Source organism: Thunnus thynnus, chromosome 16, assembly GCF_963924715.1.
Source record: "Thunnus thynnus chromosome 16, fThuThy2.1, whole genome shotgun sequence".
Classification (NCBI taxonomy): Eukaryota; Metazoa; Chordata; class Actinopteri; order Scombriformes; family Scombridae; genus Thunnus; species Thunnus thynnus.
In genome coordinates this window covers 26,381,177-26,399,159 of record NC_089532.1, presented here as the reverse complement: position 1 = coordinate 26,399,159, position 17,983 = coordinate 26,381,177, and the positions used below count along the sequence as shown (strand labels likewise).

The following is a 17,983-nucleotide window of genomic DNA, read 5'->3' as shown; positions in this document are numbered from 1 at the left end:
AGTTTCCTCAGGCTGTGAGACTCCTCAATTCATCCTCTGTACTCCAATATAAAAAAAGTTTTATTTTTATGACTTATTATTTATTAATCCATTTATATAATATCTGTTTTTGTGAGTAGCATAAAGGGACTACAAACTACATTTCGTTATCCAACCTTGTGTAGTAAAATGATAAAAATAAATGAATCTTGAAGATGAAGGCTGATTGTTCCAATCTATTCCATCCAAAAAAACCCAAACAAAAAGATCTTAGTTCTATTTAATGGTTTCAATTTTAAAAATATAAATGTTTTAAGGACCTATGAATATCAAACAATATCAGAGAGTGTCTTCCTATATGGAACTTCCAGCTTGCTTTTAGCAGGAGATTAATTTAAGCAGATCCCACTAATATAATATAAAGCTAATAATTTCACCAGTTCTGTAATTTGAGCTCGTCTCCAGCATTTAACGCTGCTGTAGAGTGAAACACTTGTGGTGTATTACAGTGTAGTGGATGTGGCAGCACTTACCACAGGGTTTTTTGGGTCAATTTTTAAAACTTCAATGAAGGATGCGTGTGCTTCAGCGTAGTTGTTCTGACTGAGGTAGACGAACGCTCTGGAAGACATACACACATATACAACGAGTCATATAATGATGAAATATGACCCAACAACACAAACACGGCAGAAACAAGAACAAGTGTTTTCATACTGGAGCTGCGACTGAACATGTATTCATGGCCAAAAGTATGTGGACATCCAGTCATCACACCCACATGTTATTGTTGAACATGTCGTTCCCAAATCACAAGCATTAATATGCCACAGCCACAAGAGCATTAGTGAGATCAGTCACTAATGTTGGATGTTAAGGTCTGGCATGCTGTTGGTTTTATAGCTCAACCCAAACGTGTTGGATGGAGTTGAGGTTTGTGCAGGCTGGTCAATATTATCAATTCAAGTCTTGGCATTCCTCCCTCCAGCTTATACAGATATTTGTCTTTTTTTATAGTGACTTTATTATACAACAGTATCGGAACAGCATATTGAACTGGTGTTTTAGGCTGATATTTTCCTTTTCAAATCTAGAACTGCCACTTTTCTTGGGTACTCTGATTTGTTTACTCCATTTCCTAAATTTATGGGCAGAAATTCCCATGTTTTTCTTGTAATCATCACTAAGAATTTGATGTCAATACTGTCAACACTGCGTGAGTTTCAGCCATGTTTTTCAGCCTTCTTAATCAGTACAACCAACTAATTGACGCTATAATGGCTCGTGTTTCACTCACAGGTAACAGCAACCCAACAACTGATGGTTACAAGCTCTCTATTTTGCAATCTTGTGTCAAATTACAACTCTAAATGAGAGTTATGTATGTTGCTATGGTTCTATGAGTTCTGGATGACAGCCACCGATGGTATATAAAGGGTTTCCATAGTCTGGTGGTCAGAAAGAATGACAGAATTCTACGTTGGTATTTCTAGATTTACATGTCTTGATAGTTGATGGTTATGATATGAGTGGATGTGATGTTGCCTTGTACTTGAGGAGCAGGATTATGTCAATCTATGACATTTTGTTTTAATTCCAGTTTTATTCCCCATGTGATTAGCCTGCTTTTTACAGCTAACTCTACGTTAGTACCAATTTAAAAGAGTATAAATAAAAACAACCAAACACTATAAATAACAAGAGTGTATGACGATATCAATCACCTGCCTTTGTAAAGAGAGCATCAACACACCCAGTGTGAGCGAGATGGGTTCTGTCACCTGAGCTGTGCCTCATACTCTATATCTCCTCAGGCCAGAGCTACAGAGGTGTGACCTCTTGTGCTAAATCACACGCCAGGAGGAAGCACGAACCTGCGAAAAGCCCTGAAGGAAGTGCCGCTACTGTGGAGCCAAAAATGGTCCTGAGCAGCATAAAGTAACACACACTGTACAGAGTCGATAAACGCATGACACACACACACATACCTGTTCATCAGCACACATGTGGTGTGACTGGGCTGGCTCCCTTTCATCTGGCAGGCTTTTTCCACATCCTGGAAATACTTCTCTGCTGTTTTAATGTCTCCGATCTGGAAAAAAGCAGCAGCAATGCATTAACCACTGCTCTTTGTGTGTGTATTAAGGTGTGAGTATACTGTATATTGTACATGGAGGAAGCACCAATTCAAATAAATTAGATTACATTTCATGATCCTCAAGTGAAAACTGACTCATTGCATCAGCAAAGGATACACACACGGGTGGCTGAGGCTCATGGGTATGTAGCAACATAAATATATGTGACATTGAATTTTCCTGGAGACTCCAGTGATCCTTTGTTGAGGAACATTGAGAAAAGATATAATAAACTCACATAAGAAAACAGATTGACTAGATAGTATTTAGCAGCATAGCGAGGAATAGTTGTGTGTATCATGGATGGAATACTGAACTGACCTAGTGACTCTTACCAACATTTCTAGTGAGAAAGACAAAGAGCGGGATGTCCTGATCCACTTTTATTCTCCTGATCTCAAACAGAGAAATTAAATAAACAGTTCTATATTTTGGGAAACCACTTTCTTTTTCTAGAGTTACATGAGAGGATCAAATGCTAATAATGAGGAGTTACATGTTGTAACCATTTCTTAGCAAACAACAGCCAAATACAGTGACTTCCAGAGATTTACTGTCACCGTGAGGTTGCCAGGCAACCCGTGCTGTAGAGGGGGATGTTGCACAAGTGCTGGGCTTTTTACGTATAGATTTTAAAAACAGAGTTTTATATACTTTGTACAGAGTCAAGATGGCTGTTTCCACTGCTTCCAGTCATTTTGCTAAGCTAAGCTAACTCCAACTCTGTACTGAACACATACACATGAGAGTGGTACTGATCTTCTTATCCTGCTCTGGAAAGAAGCAAATATCTGTATTTTGAATGTTAAACCTTTCCTTTAACACTGATGATCTGATGATATATACCATGAATACCATGAAACAATAAATAGTCATTAACTGGGTTACTGGGCTCTTATATAACCTTTGCATCAATGTAATAAATATGTTGATTTGTCATTAGTATTTAATTTGCTGACATTACTTGACATTCCTGTCCTGCTTTTACCTATTTTTGCAGGAAATTTACAAAATCGTGATATAAAATTACATGTACTGTCATCTGAGATTTAATCACTACTATCCACTCCTAATTTTCATTGTAGTTTTACTTTTTCTCTACATAATGCAGTTTCACAGCACAACAAAACAACAGCATGTATGGTTAACCTGTAAAAGTGTGTGTGTAAGTGTGTGTGCACATGGGTGGACCTGCAAGAAGATGCGTCCTATGCCACTGAGCAGCTGCACTCTCTGCTGGGGTTCATACTGGATGATGGAATGATAAGTCTCCACAGCTAGAACATAGTCCTGATGAGAGAGAGATGGAAGAGAAAAAGAGGTAAAGAAAAACATGAGTTAAGAACGGAGGGCGAGAGAGGTAAAGGTAAGAGATGTCAAAGACGAGTGAGGTGAAGTGAGGTAAGCAGCGGGAGGCAGAAACAGGTGGAGGGTGAGCGAGGTAAAGAAGAGCAGAGTTGAGGCGCGGAGAGAGAGAGAGAGAGAGAGGGCATTAATCAAACATATGGAGTATTAGCGGGGCAATGTGACCCTCCTCCCACCTCCCACACTGCACTGCTACACATCGCTCACATGGTGACTGGACTGCTGAGCAGGGCGAGGGAGAGAGGTCAGCAGGGTGTGTGTGTGTGTGGATAGAGAGAGAGTGTGCACTGCATATATGTATGTAGTGAAATACAGTAGTTTATGATTGATTTGACTCAATGTGCAAAACTCTTGACATTGGACTTAAAATCTCATACAGCATGCAACTATCAAATGCACCTTATTTTATTAACTGTTGACTGTACTGTGTCACAGTAAATGGATGATGTAGTCTAGAGTCGGACTTCACTACACTTCATCACCACAAATTTGGAATTTTATTCAGGACTCGGTGCTGTTCACTGGTGATATTATACATTTTCTTACTGTCAACAAATCCCACGTGCAGACCAAAACCAACAATGATTTGGTGTTATTAGCATGTATTGTGTGTGTGTGTGTGTGTGTGTGTGTGTATCCAGAGCCTGATATATCTTATTTTCCCCAAAACTATTAAAAACACATCAATGAGTCACACTGTTGCACTGGATGACATGTTCCTTCATTACCATTAACACACACACTGTAATTTATCTCTCACACACACATAATCATGCTGCTGGAAATACTTAGTAGAGCACCAAATGTAGATTAATCCGCTGCTGAAAATAGTCCCCCTTCCTCCTGTTTATGTAACTTTGCCAAAAACTACAGTGCCCAACAGTTTTAAAATTACTGAGCCTTTTTTTTAAATAATGAAATTATACATTTGTGACTTGTTTTTAAAGATTTCAGTGGGGAACCAATGGGCTTAGGCCACAGACAGATTGAGAAAGTCAGAGAGAACTGTGAGGCGACTGTTGCACTGTTGGTTTTGGTCTTAGTTGTTGAAAATAAGAAAAAATTCAGAATAATGCCAGACATATCCTTGAACTACAAATCATCTACACACTATATTGTAATTGAATATTTTCCCATGCACACTGGAGAATTCCAGATGTGAGTTTTTCCTCACTCATTTTTATACAATTTAAAAAATTGCTTCAGTTGTGTTACCACTCACACAGACAATCATGTCTGCCTTTTTTTATTTACTTCTATACAGTATTGCTTTGAAAATCCTGCACTGCATTACCTTACAGAGATAATAAAACACTGACAAAAAACGATGCAATAACATCCTACATCCTACAATGTGCAAAATCACTGGTATGGTCCTTAACAATTTAGTTTTGCATACTGAAAATTTAAAACCAAATACTGTAATTTGGTCTCTCACCAGTAGATGGCACTGTGGTTCTCTCTACAGTCTGATCCACACCCCATCCCCTCTCTCTCTCTCCCTCTCACTCTCTCATTCGCTCACTCTCTCTCTCACTGACCAAGAATCCAATTAGTGGTCAGTCTGGGGGGATTTCACTGTGAATCCTCCACCAGCCTGGCATCAGAGATCTCTGAGTCTCACACACACACGCACACACACACACACACACACCTACACACACACACATACAGAAACACTCTCTCCCGCAGACACACACAGGCAGACTCAGACACGCATACAGGGACACATTCACTCAATGTGTCTGCTCTGCTCTACAGGTGGCTTGTTAGCCCAACTGGGTTGTACTGGGTTGTGTGTGTATGTGCGATACACACACACACACACACCATAGACACACACATACACATACCTTCATCAGCAGCAGACAGTTGGCCATGGAGTACATGACCCGGCTGAGACGAGACCTCCACAGCTTAAGAGACGCTAAAAACAGGAAGACACAGGGTTTATTATTTTTTTTTAGGGTGACTTCCTATTTTCAACTGGTTTTTTGGGCGTCTCTGCAATGTCACCCTTCCCCCCCCCCACTCCTCCATCGCCTTATCCCTCTATCTCTCTCATTACATCTCCCCTCCTCCCCCTCCACACCAGGGTTTATTTTAAGGCGAGGTGGTGAGGAAGACACTGCGGCACACTCCACTTTCCTCTTTCCCTCAGACAGTGCGCCCTGTGGAAGAGCTTGTGTGCAGGCCTATTAGTATTCATCGCTGCACACGTGTGTGTCTCTGCGTGTGTGTTGGGGGAGAAGAGCTAATCACTCAGTAGGGGTCTGATGTGTGAAGGCAAGGCCCTGCGTTATTGACTTGACTGCCGACTGTCTGCGTGGGCAGGGAGAGGAGAGACAGAGGGCACAGCTATTACACTGCTTTTAGAAGGGGAGAAACTGGCGGAACCAGCGCACCCTCACACATACATTCATACGCGTGTCACCCTGCCAATTTACCCAATTACAAGTAAGCGACGTGGTACATTTAGATCAACTTCAGCACGTATATTGTTGTTATTAATTGCCCTGAATTAGGTGATTAAATGGCTTCTAGTCTCTTTTTCAAAAATTGACCCTCAGCCTTGGAAAAAGTTGCAAAATTTTTAGTCACGAGACCTGCAAACACAAGAACGAGAGAAGACTGCATTAAGATGTAATTCTGTGTCTTTGAGAAGAGAAGTCCATTTACATCAGGTTGTGTGGACGTGTGTCTACCTAAAAACTGGTGAATTTCAGATTAAGGTGCCTGCCTATTTCCCCACCACACTTGTGCAGGTGTGAGTGGATTGGATCGGATTGATCTGTATTGATCTGCTTGGCATGAAGGGCTGGAGAGACCATTTGATATTCAGGGCGAGTACCGAAGCAGTGAGGTGCTAAACACTTTTAGAGCACCGCATTGGTGTGTTTGTGTGGTTCAAAGTGTGTGTATGTGTGGCCGAGGTATGCTGCAGTCCTGCACCAGGTGTGCCTCTGCTTCAGTGCTTTGTGTGTGTGTGTGTGTGTGTGTGTGTGTGTGTGTATTACCCACTGGGGCCCATGACCTCACTCTCCTCCCACAGTGTGATGCAGTCTGGGACTGGGGCCAGGTCTGTAGCCAAAAGTCTGTGCGCGTGGGTGCGTGTGTGTGTGTGCTTACCTTGCCTGTTCTCCTGTGTTAGGGTGATCATGCTGCCATCCTCAGCCAAGCCTTTCTCCAAGTTCTCCAGAATCTGTTACGGGTGGGGGGGGGGGGGGGAGAATTCAAACTTCAAAGGGGGAAGTTGTTTCACTGCCAGCACTGAAGGCTTTTCATGTGTGTATTAGAATCTGCATATTCAATAATGCTAAAATCCAACCATATTTGGCTGTTTACACAGGTGGGCTCAAGGATTTGTATGGCTAATGTGCTTTTCTGTGGGTGTGTAGTTTTATTGTGTGAATACTACAGAGTATGCATATCTTTATGTTCATCCAGAGGCTGTGTTTTTGTGTGTGTGTGTGTGTGTATGTGTGTGTGTGTGTGTACTAACGGTGAGGCAGACGGTTTTGAGATTGTGCAGGCGGTCCAGAGCCTCCTGGGGCTTGGCCAGGTACTGGGGAAGCTCGGCATGCAGCAACCGCATGGAGAATGGCACCATGGAGCCTGGTGGGAAGGGAGAGACGGAGGGAGGACAAGAAGAAAACAAGAGACGGAGGGAGAAAATGTGCGAGGGAAAGGGGGGAAGTAAGAAACAGGGTGGGATGAGGCCATAGCGGGAGAGAGGGAGGAAAAAAAAAGAGAGGGAAGGCGGAGAGAGACAGAAAGACACAGAGCGCTAGATGAGAATATAAACCCATCCACCCACACACAGACTGCACACAGCCCTGGAGGCAGGAACCTACAGATGGCATTGAGCTACGTATGGCTGCTTATTAAACCCTCTCATCTCTCTCTCTGTGTGTGCTGCACAGCTCCATCACTCATCTCTCTGCCTCATCCCTCTGTCTCTCTCAGCCTCTACATCATTCACACTGTCTGTCTCTCGCTCGCTCACACACACAGGCGCGCACGCACACACACACACAGGCACACATATCCTTGAGGAAGAGCCTGTATTCAGGTGAGTCCCCGGGCTTTGATCAGGGTCTCTTTGATATTGTCATCAGATCTGAAGCTCAGCTCACTGGTCCATCTTTGGCTGCTGCTTCTACCCGTCTATGTATCTCAATTTCTATCTCTCTCATCTATCTGCTTGTGCTTCCTATCTACCCATCTATGGTGCAGAATACACTCTCCTTTTTCCCATTTACCCCAGTGTCTGCATTACTGCCCTCTGTTACAGGGAGCAATGTCTACCGAACTGGCATATGACGATGTCCACAGTGAAACATTGTGATGGATGATTCTTGTTGGGGGTGTCTGTCCATCTTCAATTCACCTGGTTCACAGTCTTCACCACTGTCTGTCTCTCCTTTGCTCTGTGTGTGTGTGTGGAGGGACTGAGCCCCGCCCTCGGTGAAACACAAAGAGCAGAGGAGAGAAACTAGCGCGACCGTAAATGACAGCAAAACACAGAAGAGACTCTCACACTGAGCTGAAATGAAACAAGTGCACATAAATTAGGTAAATAACATAAATAAACATATTTTGTTTTCAGGAGCCGTTGGTGGGACCCCCAACACTCCTTAAAGAAACAAAATATGTGTTTAATTTCAGCTCAGTGTGAGAGTCTCTACTGTGTTTTGCTGTCATTTATGGTTGTTTCTCTCCTCTGCTCTCCGTGTTTCACTGAGGACAGGGCTCAGCAACGGTGGAGACAGTGAACCAGGTGAAGTGAAGATAACGTTTTACTTGAGTTGACGACAACTACACCGGTGTCGTTACTGTGAGTGCAATAAAAGCTTTGTGAGTAAAAAGCCAACAAGAGAAGAGTAATTTAATAATGTAATCCCAGCAAAAGATGGACAGAAGACGAGAGGAAGGGGCTTTTAAATCATGATGTTACGATGGAGGAGGGCTCAGTGGCTGATTACTGTCAGCCATTGGCGATGGACGAGGCCCAGCCCTACTCTGTTACATTATTTTATCTTTCTGCTGACCGAACATGGCTCTCTCTTGGCTTAATTCTTTATTCTGTTTCTCTTGGGGTGTCAGCAAGTTTCATCAGCTTAAAATTAAGACTTTTAATGCCTTTACAGTGTCTGTTAGAAGAGTTGGAGCAACTTTGTAACTGAGAGGGAAAACAACCTATGAAACCACAACACTGTGAAGCCCCTGGAAAATATATTTTAAAAAGGTACCCTGTGGAGGTTTTGACCACTACGGAGCAATGTTTTGATGTGCTGGTCCTTATTTTGTTGCATCTCATGCTCTGTCAACACAAGTACACACATGTATGTGCAAGAGCCTGTAGGAGATACGCATTCCTGCCAATGGTTTCAGGGTACAGTCAGAGCAAACTTTATAAACGCCAGATTTCTGAGCAATATTACTTCATTTCAACCATAGCTAATTATTTCTGGGTATTTTGGAGGATGCGACTACACACATAGTACAAATGTTTTTAAGGCCCATTTTGATATTTTTCAGGTGCAGTATCTTAAAATTTGATTGTTTTTAGGCAGAAAATAAATAAATCAAAACAAAAAGGTTTTTCCACCAGAAGCACATATGTGGCATGTATAACATATGTGGGAGTATAAAGAAGGTCTTGAAGTACAATTTAGCCCATAATGTAAGGAAATAAAATGTAAAGAAAGTGAAACTGATCCCTAAATTTAATAGATAAAATTTTGGTGTTCTTTTGTTGCATTTAGTTGGTGGCTAATCAAATATCTCTTAGGTGGGTGGGGCTACCCGCATGCTACTGTACAGCGAGATTCCACATGTTGGAAGTGGATGTAACAACAATGTAGTAACAACGATTTAACAGAGCAAATGAAAGCAGATCAGGAAAACAAAGAGGCTTCGTACTAAAATATGAGCAAATATACTTATCAAACAGAGGGAATTAGAAATAAAGGCTCTCTCTAATATAAGCCTGCTTCCAATAAAGGCCTGGTATCCTCTGCAGTTTGAGGTAAATAAATTATTTGAGGAAATATGGTGGATTCAGCTTCAGACATTTGACCACTAACAAGACTTGGAGCTCCCCTGCTTTCTGCCTACCTGCCTGCCTCAGCATATTAATTCGTTTTCCAAGTCTTGTCAGCGTGGCCATCTTTTTGTTTGGCTGACATGTAACCAGTTGACTGTGTTTTTTTTTTTTAAAGAGCACATGTGTAGAGGCTGTTATTCTTCCATCCAGATGAGGAAAAAAACACAGGGACCCTTTTCGAAGAAGCAGGGAAGAGTAGTGTTTGACCACAAGCACATTTTACTTGAGACTTTACCTGAGAAGACTGGTATATCTCTCTCTCTCTCTGTTAATGTATTGATTCGTACATGAAAGGAATCTAGACTGAAAGGACAGTGTAAAGATACAGCTTTAAAAAGGACATGATTGAATGCAACTTTTCAGGCATGTGGCATTCAGGTCTTAATATTTCTGAGTTGAAATTGGACTCAACTTTTCATTTGGCAAACAAATTAATAACTGACAAACATTGATTCTTTCTCGAGCGCTCGGTCAATCCTAATTCTTCGGAGAGTGATACATGGGCAGCCGTCTCTTAAGGCGTTCTAAGAGTGTGATCATGGGTAATAGATAGTCGATGCAAGCGTTGGGCCGGAGAAATGTTCGACTTCTGATGCCAGGCTACAAAGCTCGTGCCAGTTTTGTCTGCGAGCACCTAGCAGGGCACAAAGCGTTTAATATTGAGCAGTGGAAAGTCAATCGGTGCTCTCTTTAGAAGGCTGTGCGGTGTAGCATCAAGTCTGCTTTTGTGTGTGTGTGTGTGTGTGCAGCTGTGTCTCTGCTACTGCCTTCACTGTGGTAGCCTGAGGGGCGAAGCAGATCCAAAGTAATGGGAATACATTAGAGAGCAATTCATGCAGTGTAAAAAGAGGAAAAACAAAACCAAAGAACTGCTGGAGACAAGTAGAGTTGTTGGAGCTTCTCAACGATACAGTCTAATATCAAGCTCCTGGCAGAAACTTTCCTTTGAATATTTAATAGGACAGTGGTGGTGTGCTTGTGCATCCTAAAAAAACGTGGGTAAAATGCTAAATCTTTTCAGAGACCGGGCTAATAACGCAATCAAAACTCACAGATACCAGTTTAAGAGATGCTTTTCAGCACAGTCGTGAATACTTTTCAACCCTTAAGCCAGCCTTTCAAGAAAATTTATATAACAGCTTTTGGACATATGAAATGTGAAAAACGATATGATTTTACCATGCAAGAGTATCTATATAACAGTCCTGGGGATCCACATTTGAAGCGCTCAACAACATAAAGGTAATAAATAATTACCCTAGAGGAAGGAGGATGGTATGGTTTATTACAGGCTGTGTATGCATGTATATACCTCTCCTTCCAGGGTAAACAGCCGGGTAATACTCATAGTAGAGGTCTGGATGATCCAGGTTGCCAAAGGGCTCAAACTCCAGCTCAGCATTTTGGAAGAGGTTCAGCTTGGTGAGGAGGGCCAGCCGCACAAACCAGAGCTGGAACACACACAAACACACCTCCTTCTGTTTGTAAAATGTATAAAACATGAATCAAATAGTTCCAAGTACAAATACAAGATGTGAAACAGTTCTTGTTCACAGAGGAGAGATACATCATGCAAATCCTCCAATGTCCTCTGGTCACAGCTGTATTGTACTATAGAAACTGTAAATAATGTAAGAACATTTCAACAGTAATAACTTAATCTATAATGTAATACCTTATTACATTATTGGGTCTTACATTAGCGCAGAATTTATTAAGTAATCTGTAGTTCAAGATTTAAGATTCATTTATTATCATCATTTTACAAATAAGATTGTATAATGAAATGTAGTTTGTCGTCTCTTTATGCTACTCACAAAAACAGAAATGATATAAATGGCTTAATAAATAATAAGTCATAAAAATAAACCTTTTTTATATTGGAGTGCAGAAGGAGACTGATATATCGTTGGGCTCTAGTTTTAATTTTTCTAGGGCTGTGACTTACTATTATTGTCATTATCCATTAATCTATATATATAGAGTCCATTATTTGGAATTACATTATGGGGTTGCAATTCTGACCTGACCAATGCTGGATTTTTGAGGCCGATAATGACATTTTTAATATAAGTATCCCTTAAATTTGGTTATTAAAGACTTCTGACCAAGATATACTACTGAGTGGAGACACTTTATAATTACAGGTTAAGTTACAAGGAAAATTAATAAAAATGGCCAAAAACAATATATTTTAAAGAGCAAAAATCACTGGAAATAAAACTATAAATATCAGGTATTAATAACAACTATAAGCAACAACACAAATACAACAAAACTGAGATATATCTTTGACATTTCTCTGGCGTTTCTGTGTTGCAATTTCTTGTTAACAGACATATAAACAGACTAATATATGTTATTTAGCTAAAAAAGGCCAATACCACCCCAGTTCATGTACCATTCCCTTTATTGTTCCTCTACCAGCTGATGGTCCTCTGTGTTTGTCTGGTGTCTTACTGTTTGTGTTTGTTGTACGTTGGAGGACCACCATGGAAATAACCCACTAGGCTTTATAGTATTTCTATCCTTAAAGATTATAGCTCTGCAGTGTAGAGTTACTGCAAATATTTTAATCGTTTAACAAAACCCGACAACGGAGGATGCTGTACTGTTGTGTGGGCCTTCTCTACATCTGGAGGTCACAGGCTGTTCAAGGACCATGTTGTGCAAATTCAAGAGCTTTTGACAGCACAGAGCCAAGTGCACTTGGACGGAATCCCAGACACATGCAGCGGTATCCTGATCTGATCAGTAATCAGAGATGGACTATGTCTCTGAGAGACAACAACATGGAAGGATCTAGAAGCTCCTAAACAGCATGTGAACCCGCAGAGAAACTGTTCTCTCGACCCCTGTCGTCACTTTGTAGCACCACAACACTGCCTCCTGCTGTTAACACAGACTCTCAGATGTCAGTAGGGGCTGCATAACTAATAGTGACGACACAGCCTGGCGGAGTTCAGTGTTAACAGATGAACATCTTTATGATGGATTTGGAGAAGACTTCAGAGCAAAAAGGGAGCTGATGTGAATGTATATGTGTGTGATGAATTATTTACTATTTTTAATTAGTTGTTAGAGGCTTGAAATGAATTTGGACAAATAGCACTTCTCACTGCCAGACTGCTCTCAATGCAGGGAGACAGCATATTCTCATGGTGTATAGTTGTATACTCTGCCTTGCATTACCTGGATTATTTATACAGCAGGACATCCTTTTTTCAGAAATAATCTCATCTATTAGTAATACATATATCACATGTTCATATTAGATTTGTAATTGAGAAAATAATTTACAGATTTATTGATAATAAAAGTAACATTTAGTTGCAGCCTTCGTTCATGTGCGTATAGCTTTTTATAGTGCTAGCAGTCCGTGACAGTTCCACCCACTGCTTGGGTCCTGTGGGTGGAACAGTGGGTGGTAAAAGGTTAACAGAGCTGCCCAGCACTCATCATTTTGTTCTGATGCATATCCCTTTGGAATGAGGATGATGTTTTGTTTTATGGCTACAGTTCAGGCTATCCAGCTTAGGGAAATAAAGAAAAAATATCCACAAAACACATTAAAGACACATCCTTTAAACCTGGACTTTAAAATTGCTAAGATGGTTAATTCATGGTTGATTCATCTCAGATCTTATGCACAGAACCAACCATGGGGGTGGGCTTCTTAATGAGCTTATGCAGCCATCCATCTTCTGGATAGAGCCCCATAAACAGGAACAAAAACTGTGCTCACATCAACACTGACTGAATGTATAAAAGCAATGAAAACTATGCGTCCTTTTTACAGATGTCTGTGTTAGATGATACCTAACCTACTGTGCAGATATATTATGGAGGAAGACAAATTCTACATCTATCCTCTCGAAGTGAAATCCAAAATTATCATCATATCATCAGGTTGGAAACCAAAAAATTGACAAAAAATAGGGTGTTAAGTAATCAGGGAAATGGTTATACAATATCAGTAAGAGCATTTCATTACAATATTCAAGTACAAGCATATTTTTAGGTCTGTCTTCAACTAAGTTAAGTCCAAAATATATTTCATTTTCACTTATGATTGGGAAATTATTACATTATTGTGTCATACAAGACATGTCCTGGCTTCAACTCTGTCCAACACCCACAGAAACCCGGAGATAGACAGACAGATGAATGGATGGATTCAGAGAGAAAGTCACTGGCGTGCTACCTGCAGTGAGTCGGTGGTGTGGGAGGTTGGCTGGCCAGCCTTTCCATATCCCTGACCATGAGCTGTCAGCAGTCGGCCTGTCAGATCCACTGCAGCCCGCCAGTTCTTACTGCTCTGCAGGGGGAGAAGAAACACAACATACAGGATCTGAAACACACACCAACATGACTGAATGATGAAAATATGGAAAAAGACCTGGGGATAAAATATATCAATGTGATTCTACTTATCATACTCACAAACACACTCAAGAGGACACATTATGAACAAGGTATCACTATCAGGCACCTGGTTTTGAGTGTTCAAATGCATCTATTAACAGTTTCATGAGGAACATTTTAGTCATGGTAGCAGCATGGCAATGTCAGTCTGTAAATCAGACAATCATGGTCCCCAGAGGATGAATCCTGATTACTTTGGTCATCCTCTGACTTTACTTTTAGTGCCACCATGACGACGCTTTTGTTTTTTAGTGAGTTCTTTAGTCTTTACAAATATTGGATGGATTTCCATTAGGCTACATTTTGTACAGACATTCATAGTGCTCAGGAGACGAGACCTAATGGTCTTTGGGGATCCTTTGACTTTTTATCACCACCAACAGGTTAAAGATTTTCATTCATTCATGGTCCCCAGACAATCAATACAACACACATTGGTAATCCCATGATTTTTACCTTTATTGCTGCCATTATGTTGACATTTTTGGCTTTAGTGAAATCTCTTGACAACTATTGGATGGATTTCTAGGAAACCATGACCCAGACCATCAATGTATGTGCAAGATTTACGCATAAAAATGATGGCAAAACCAATGAAAATAAGACCCAAGTTGTAATAGAATGGAATACATTTACAGAGCTTTTAAATGCCAAATTAATCACATGTCAAACTAATATCTGCAATGGGAAAAACAACAACACAGATGGTATTTGAACAAACAGTGAGATTTTTCAGTGGAAAAGTAGTGCAGTAAGAAAAAAACAGGATATTTAAGACTTCTAGAAGACAATGTTTAAAAAAAAGAAAAGAAAAAAATCAAAGCCAAGGATCTTTTTAGGCCTTAAATGTACAGGGGTTAATATTTGGGACAGCTTAGATGCAATAAAGGGTTGTTCCATCATTACTAATCATCAATCATCAATTTCAACTGATAATAATGTGAGGTCTAATGCTGCAAAACAAAGGACAGCGAATGAGCCAGGTGTGTTTGTATGTAGGCGCACAATTGAAAGCCTTTACACAAGTGTGTAGAACTGCCAGCCATTGAGGCTGGAGGACAAAGCGCCCACACACACACAAAAATGGTGGACAGGTGAGTGTGTGCATACATATACACACACAAAGACACGCACACTCCTAGATATTAGCAGCATCTGCTTCCACAGGAGGTGGCACAATAGGTAAGAGGGGGTGCAGAGGTGGGAGAGGGGTGTAGAGTCACCCCACCCCATCAACACACATGACAAGGTCGGTTCGCCGATTGGGTCCTAAGTGCTGTGCCATTCATCACAGCCAGGGAGCTAATTAGCAGAGAGGAAAGAGGGCTACTTTCTTTCTAGTCATCTGTATCACAAAACTCATCAGCCTTTCCCTTCTTCCTCCTCTCACCAGACTATTTTCTTTTGCCTGCCTCGCTGCCTATCTCTCCTCCTCGTGAATTCTCCCACAGTCTCCCCTCTTTCCACCCCTGCCTCCATCTTGCCGTTGCCTCCTTCCTCTCCCTTTCTTCGAACTCTGGTTTCTGCCTCCCCTCTTCTCCCGCTGTCATTGCTTCCTCCTCTATTGCTCCTTCCCTCATCCCTCCCCTCGCTCATGCCCTGTGCCAGTAGCTGCGCTGCCTCTGAATCTTCATTAGGGGGGGAAATGAAGCTGAAAACGAGGAGGCAGCCAGGATGGCCAAAAGCAGCTGCAGTCACTCACACACACATATCCTACAGTACGCTACAGTACACCGCTGCCCTGCCACAGGGCATAAGAAGACAGGTGTGAGTGTGTGTGTGTTTCTAGGTTGTCTGTGTGAGACTGGGATATGGGGTGAGTAGGGGAAATGAGAACAGCCAGCAGTAGTGAACAGTCTCTGCATTCCTACACACACACACATACATACATACATACGCAGAGAGTTAAGACAGGGCACAGAGGGATAAGGAGTTTCAACAGAGGTTAAGCAGGATATGGATGGAAGAAATCTGGCCCACATGTATTGAAAGAGTGCAGAAGTCAATGTTGGCCATAGTGGAAGGAAGAAAGAAAAAACTGAAACTCTGGGCCAAAAGAGATGGAAGAAGAAAAGAAAGAAGCAGTGGGTAGCAGAGTGGAGAGCAGGAGATGAAGAGAGGAGAGCTGAGGGCCAAAGCAGCTGCAGAGAGGCACTGGGAGGAGCTATAGTGAAAACCCCCTCCAAGCTGAGAAAGTCAACTTCAGCTCAGGACTTATGTAATGATGAAGCATCGCTGCTACGCATAGCTTTATGGTCTGATATTATCTCCTACTAGCCTATAATTTAAGGCCTTGAACCAAAGCAATCCAAAGCAAAGATTACAGGCATAATAGAGGAGCTGTGATTTGAGTGGACAGCAGGCAGGATTTGTGGTTCGATAGGCGATCTTCTGTGACCTGAAGGCAATGGGTTCAGTCTCCATTAATACTAGCGCCAGGCTGTGAATGTTTTTTTAAAAGAGAGATATCGACGGATGTCTCTCTGCTCCGCTGTCATCTCAAATGATTGAACCTGAGCTCTGACCCCCGCTGATGAAAAAAGTGTAAGAACAATCATAAGATAGACTCTGTTCAAGATGCTAATCTAACATTAAGAAATGTATGGGGTCTTGTCTTCAGCTGTCAGATTATATTACATTGATTGAACTTCCTATTCTGTCTTTTTAATTTCACCAGGTCAGACTCTGATGATGTCTTTTCCACAGGAGCAGAATAGCCCACTTTAGCCACCGCTGTAGGCATGGCATATAACCACACTGAACTTGTTTTTCAGAAAAAAAAGCTAAAATTGTATGGCTCCAGCTTCTTAAATATGAATATTCTCTGCTGTCTTTAGTCCTTTATGACAGTAAATATTTTTGGGCTGTGCTCTGTTGGTCAGGAGAAAAGAAGACATTTTATAGACCCAACAACTAATAAATTAATCGAGAAAATAATCAATAGATTAATCGATAATCGTTAGTCAGTAGTAATTGTTAGCTGCAGCACCTAATATATTTGACAGGCAGATAGGAAATGTGGGGAGAAAGAGAGGGGGATTACATGCAACAGGTCACCAACCAGATTGGTATTGGGGACGTAGCGATGGTGGCGTGGCAGACGTCTTTGCCATTTTAGCCCATTTTATTGTGAAGCAGGTACAGGAAATACATTGTTTTTGTCAATTAGCGTTGCTTTGTTAGCAGTGCTACTGTTCAAAATAAATTGGTCTACGCAACAATATGAATATATTCAGCAATCAGTTTTAAATATTATAGGAAAAAATGGTTAAAGAACCAAAACCTGCTGCTGGGTTTGTTTCCATTGCTTTAGTTGGGTTTCAGAAATGTTTTTATCTGAACTTTACAATGTGGCATTCATACATTTGCTAACACAAATTGTAACAAAAATGATACATTCTATTATGATATGCGTAGAAAGTTCAGGTAAACTTATTTCTCATTCACACGAGAACATACAAAGTGTTTAACGATAGCTTGCCGTAAACGCCATCAAGCATACAGGTTTGAGTGATTTCAATTAACACCAGAAGGGCGGCGGGAGGACAAAAAAAATAGAATAACAATAGCTTAATGGTGATTAATAATTTAGCTCAGCTCAAATGACTCCACAATAAGGCATAATCAGATCCCTCCAAATCAAATGAGGAGGCATTACCATGGTGATTTATTGCCAGTGATATTAAATGAGCAATTGACTACAGAGGCTTGGTGAAAGAAGTGTGCTCAAGCTCAAGTTTTATTTGTCACATACACATTATCAGGACAATGGCAGTGAAATATGTCCACCCCCCCCGTCCCCCCTCATTTAATACCTGGGCTGTCTGAGGAAAGAAGCTCCTCCTGAGCCTCTCGCTGTTGGTCCTCAGGCTGTGGTATCTTTAGCCTGACCGCAGCACTGAGAACAGGCTGCGGTCCGGCTGACTGGGGTCCCTAACTATCCTCACTGCCCTGGTTTTTCACCACC

General features: G+C 41.3%; 1 protein-coding gene across 1 annotated transcript in view; it reads right to left on the bottom strand.

Moving 5' to 3' along the window:
* trappc12 (trafficking protein particle complex subunit 12) overlaps positions 1–17,983 on the bottom strand; it is a 36,432-nt gene that overhangs the window by 2,558 nt on the left and 15,891 nt on the right. The window contains exons 4-11 of the mRNA XM_067615038.1: positions 13,796–13,909; positions 10,904–11,042; positions 6,985–7,097; positions 6,612–6,684; positions 5,336–5,409; positions 3,309–3,407; positions 1,968–2,071; positions 513–600 (exon numbers count right to left, since the gene is read on the bottom strand). Of these exons, the coding sequence (XP_067471139.1) occupies positions 513–600; positions 1,968–2,071; positions 3,309–3,407; positions 5,336–5,409; positions 6,612–6,684; positions 6,985–7,097; positions 10,904–11,042; positions 13,796–13,909 (804 nt within the window). The remainder of the gene's footprint in view (positions 1–512; positions 601–1,967; positions 2,072–3,308; positions 3,408–5,335; positions 5,410–6,611; positions 6,685–6,984; positions 7,098–10,903; positions 11,043–13,795; positions 13,910–17,983) is intronic.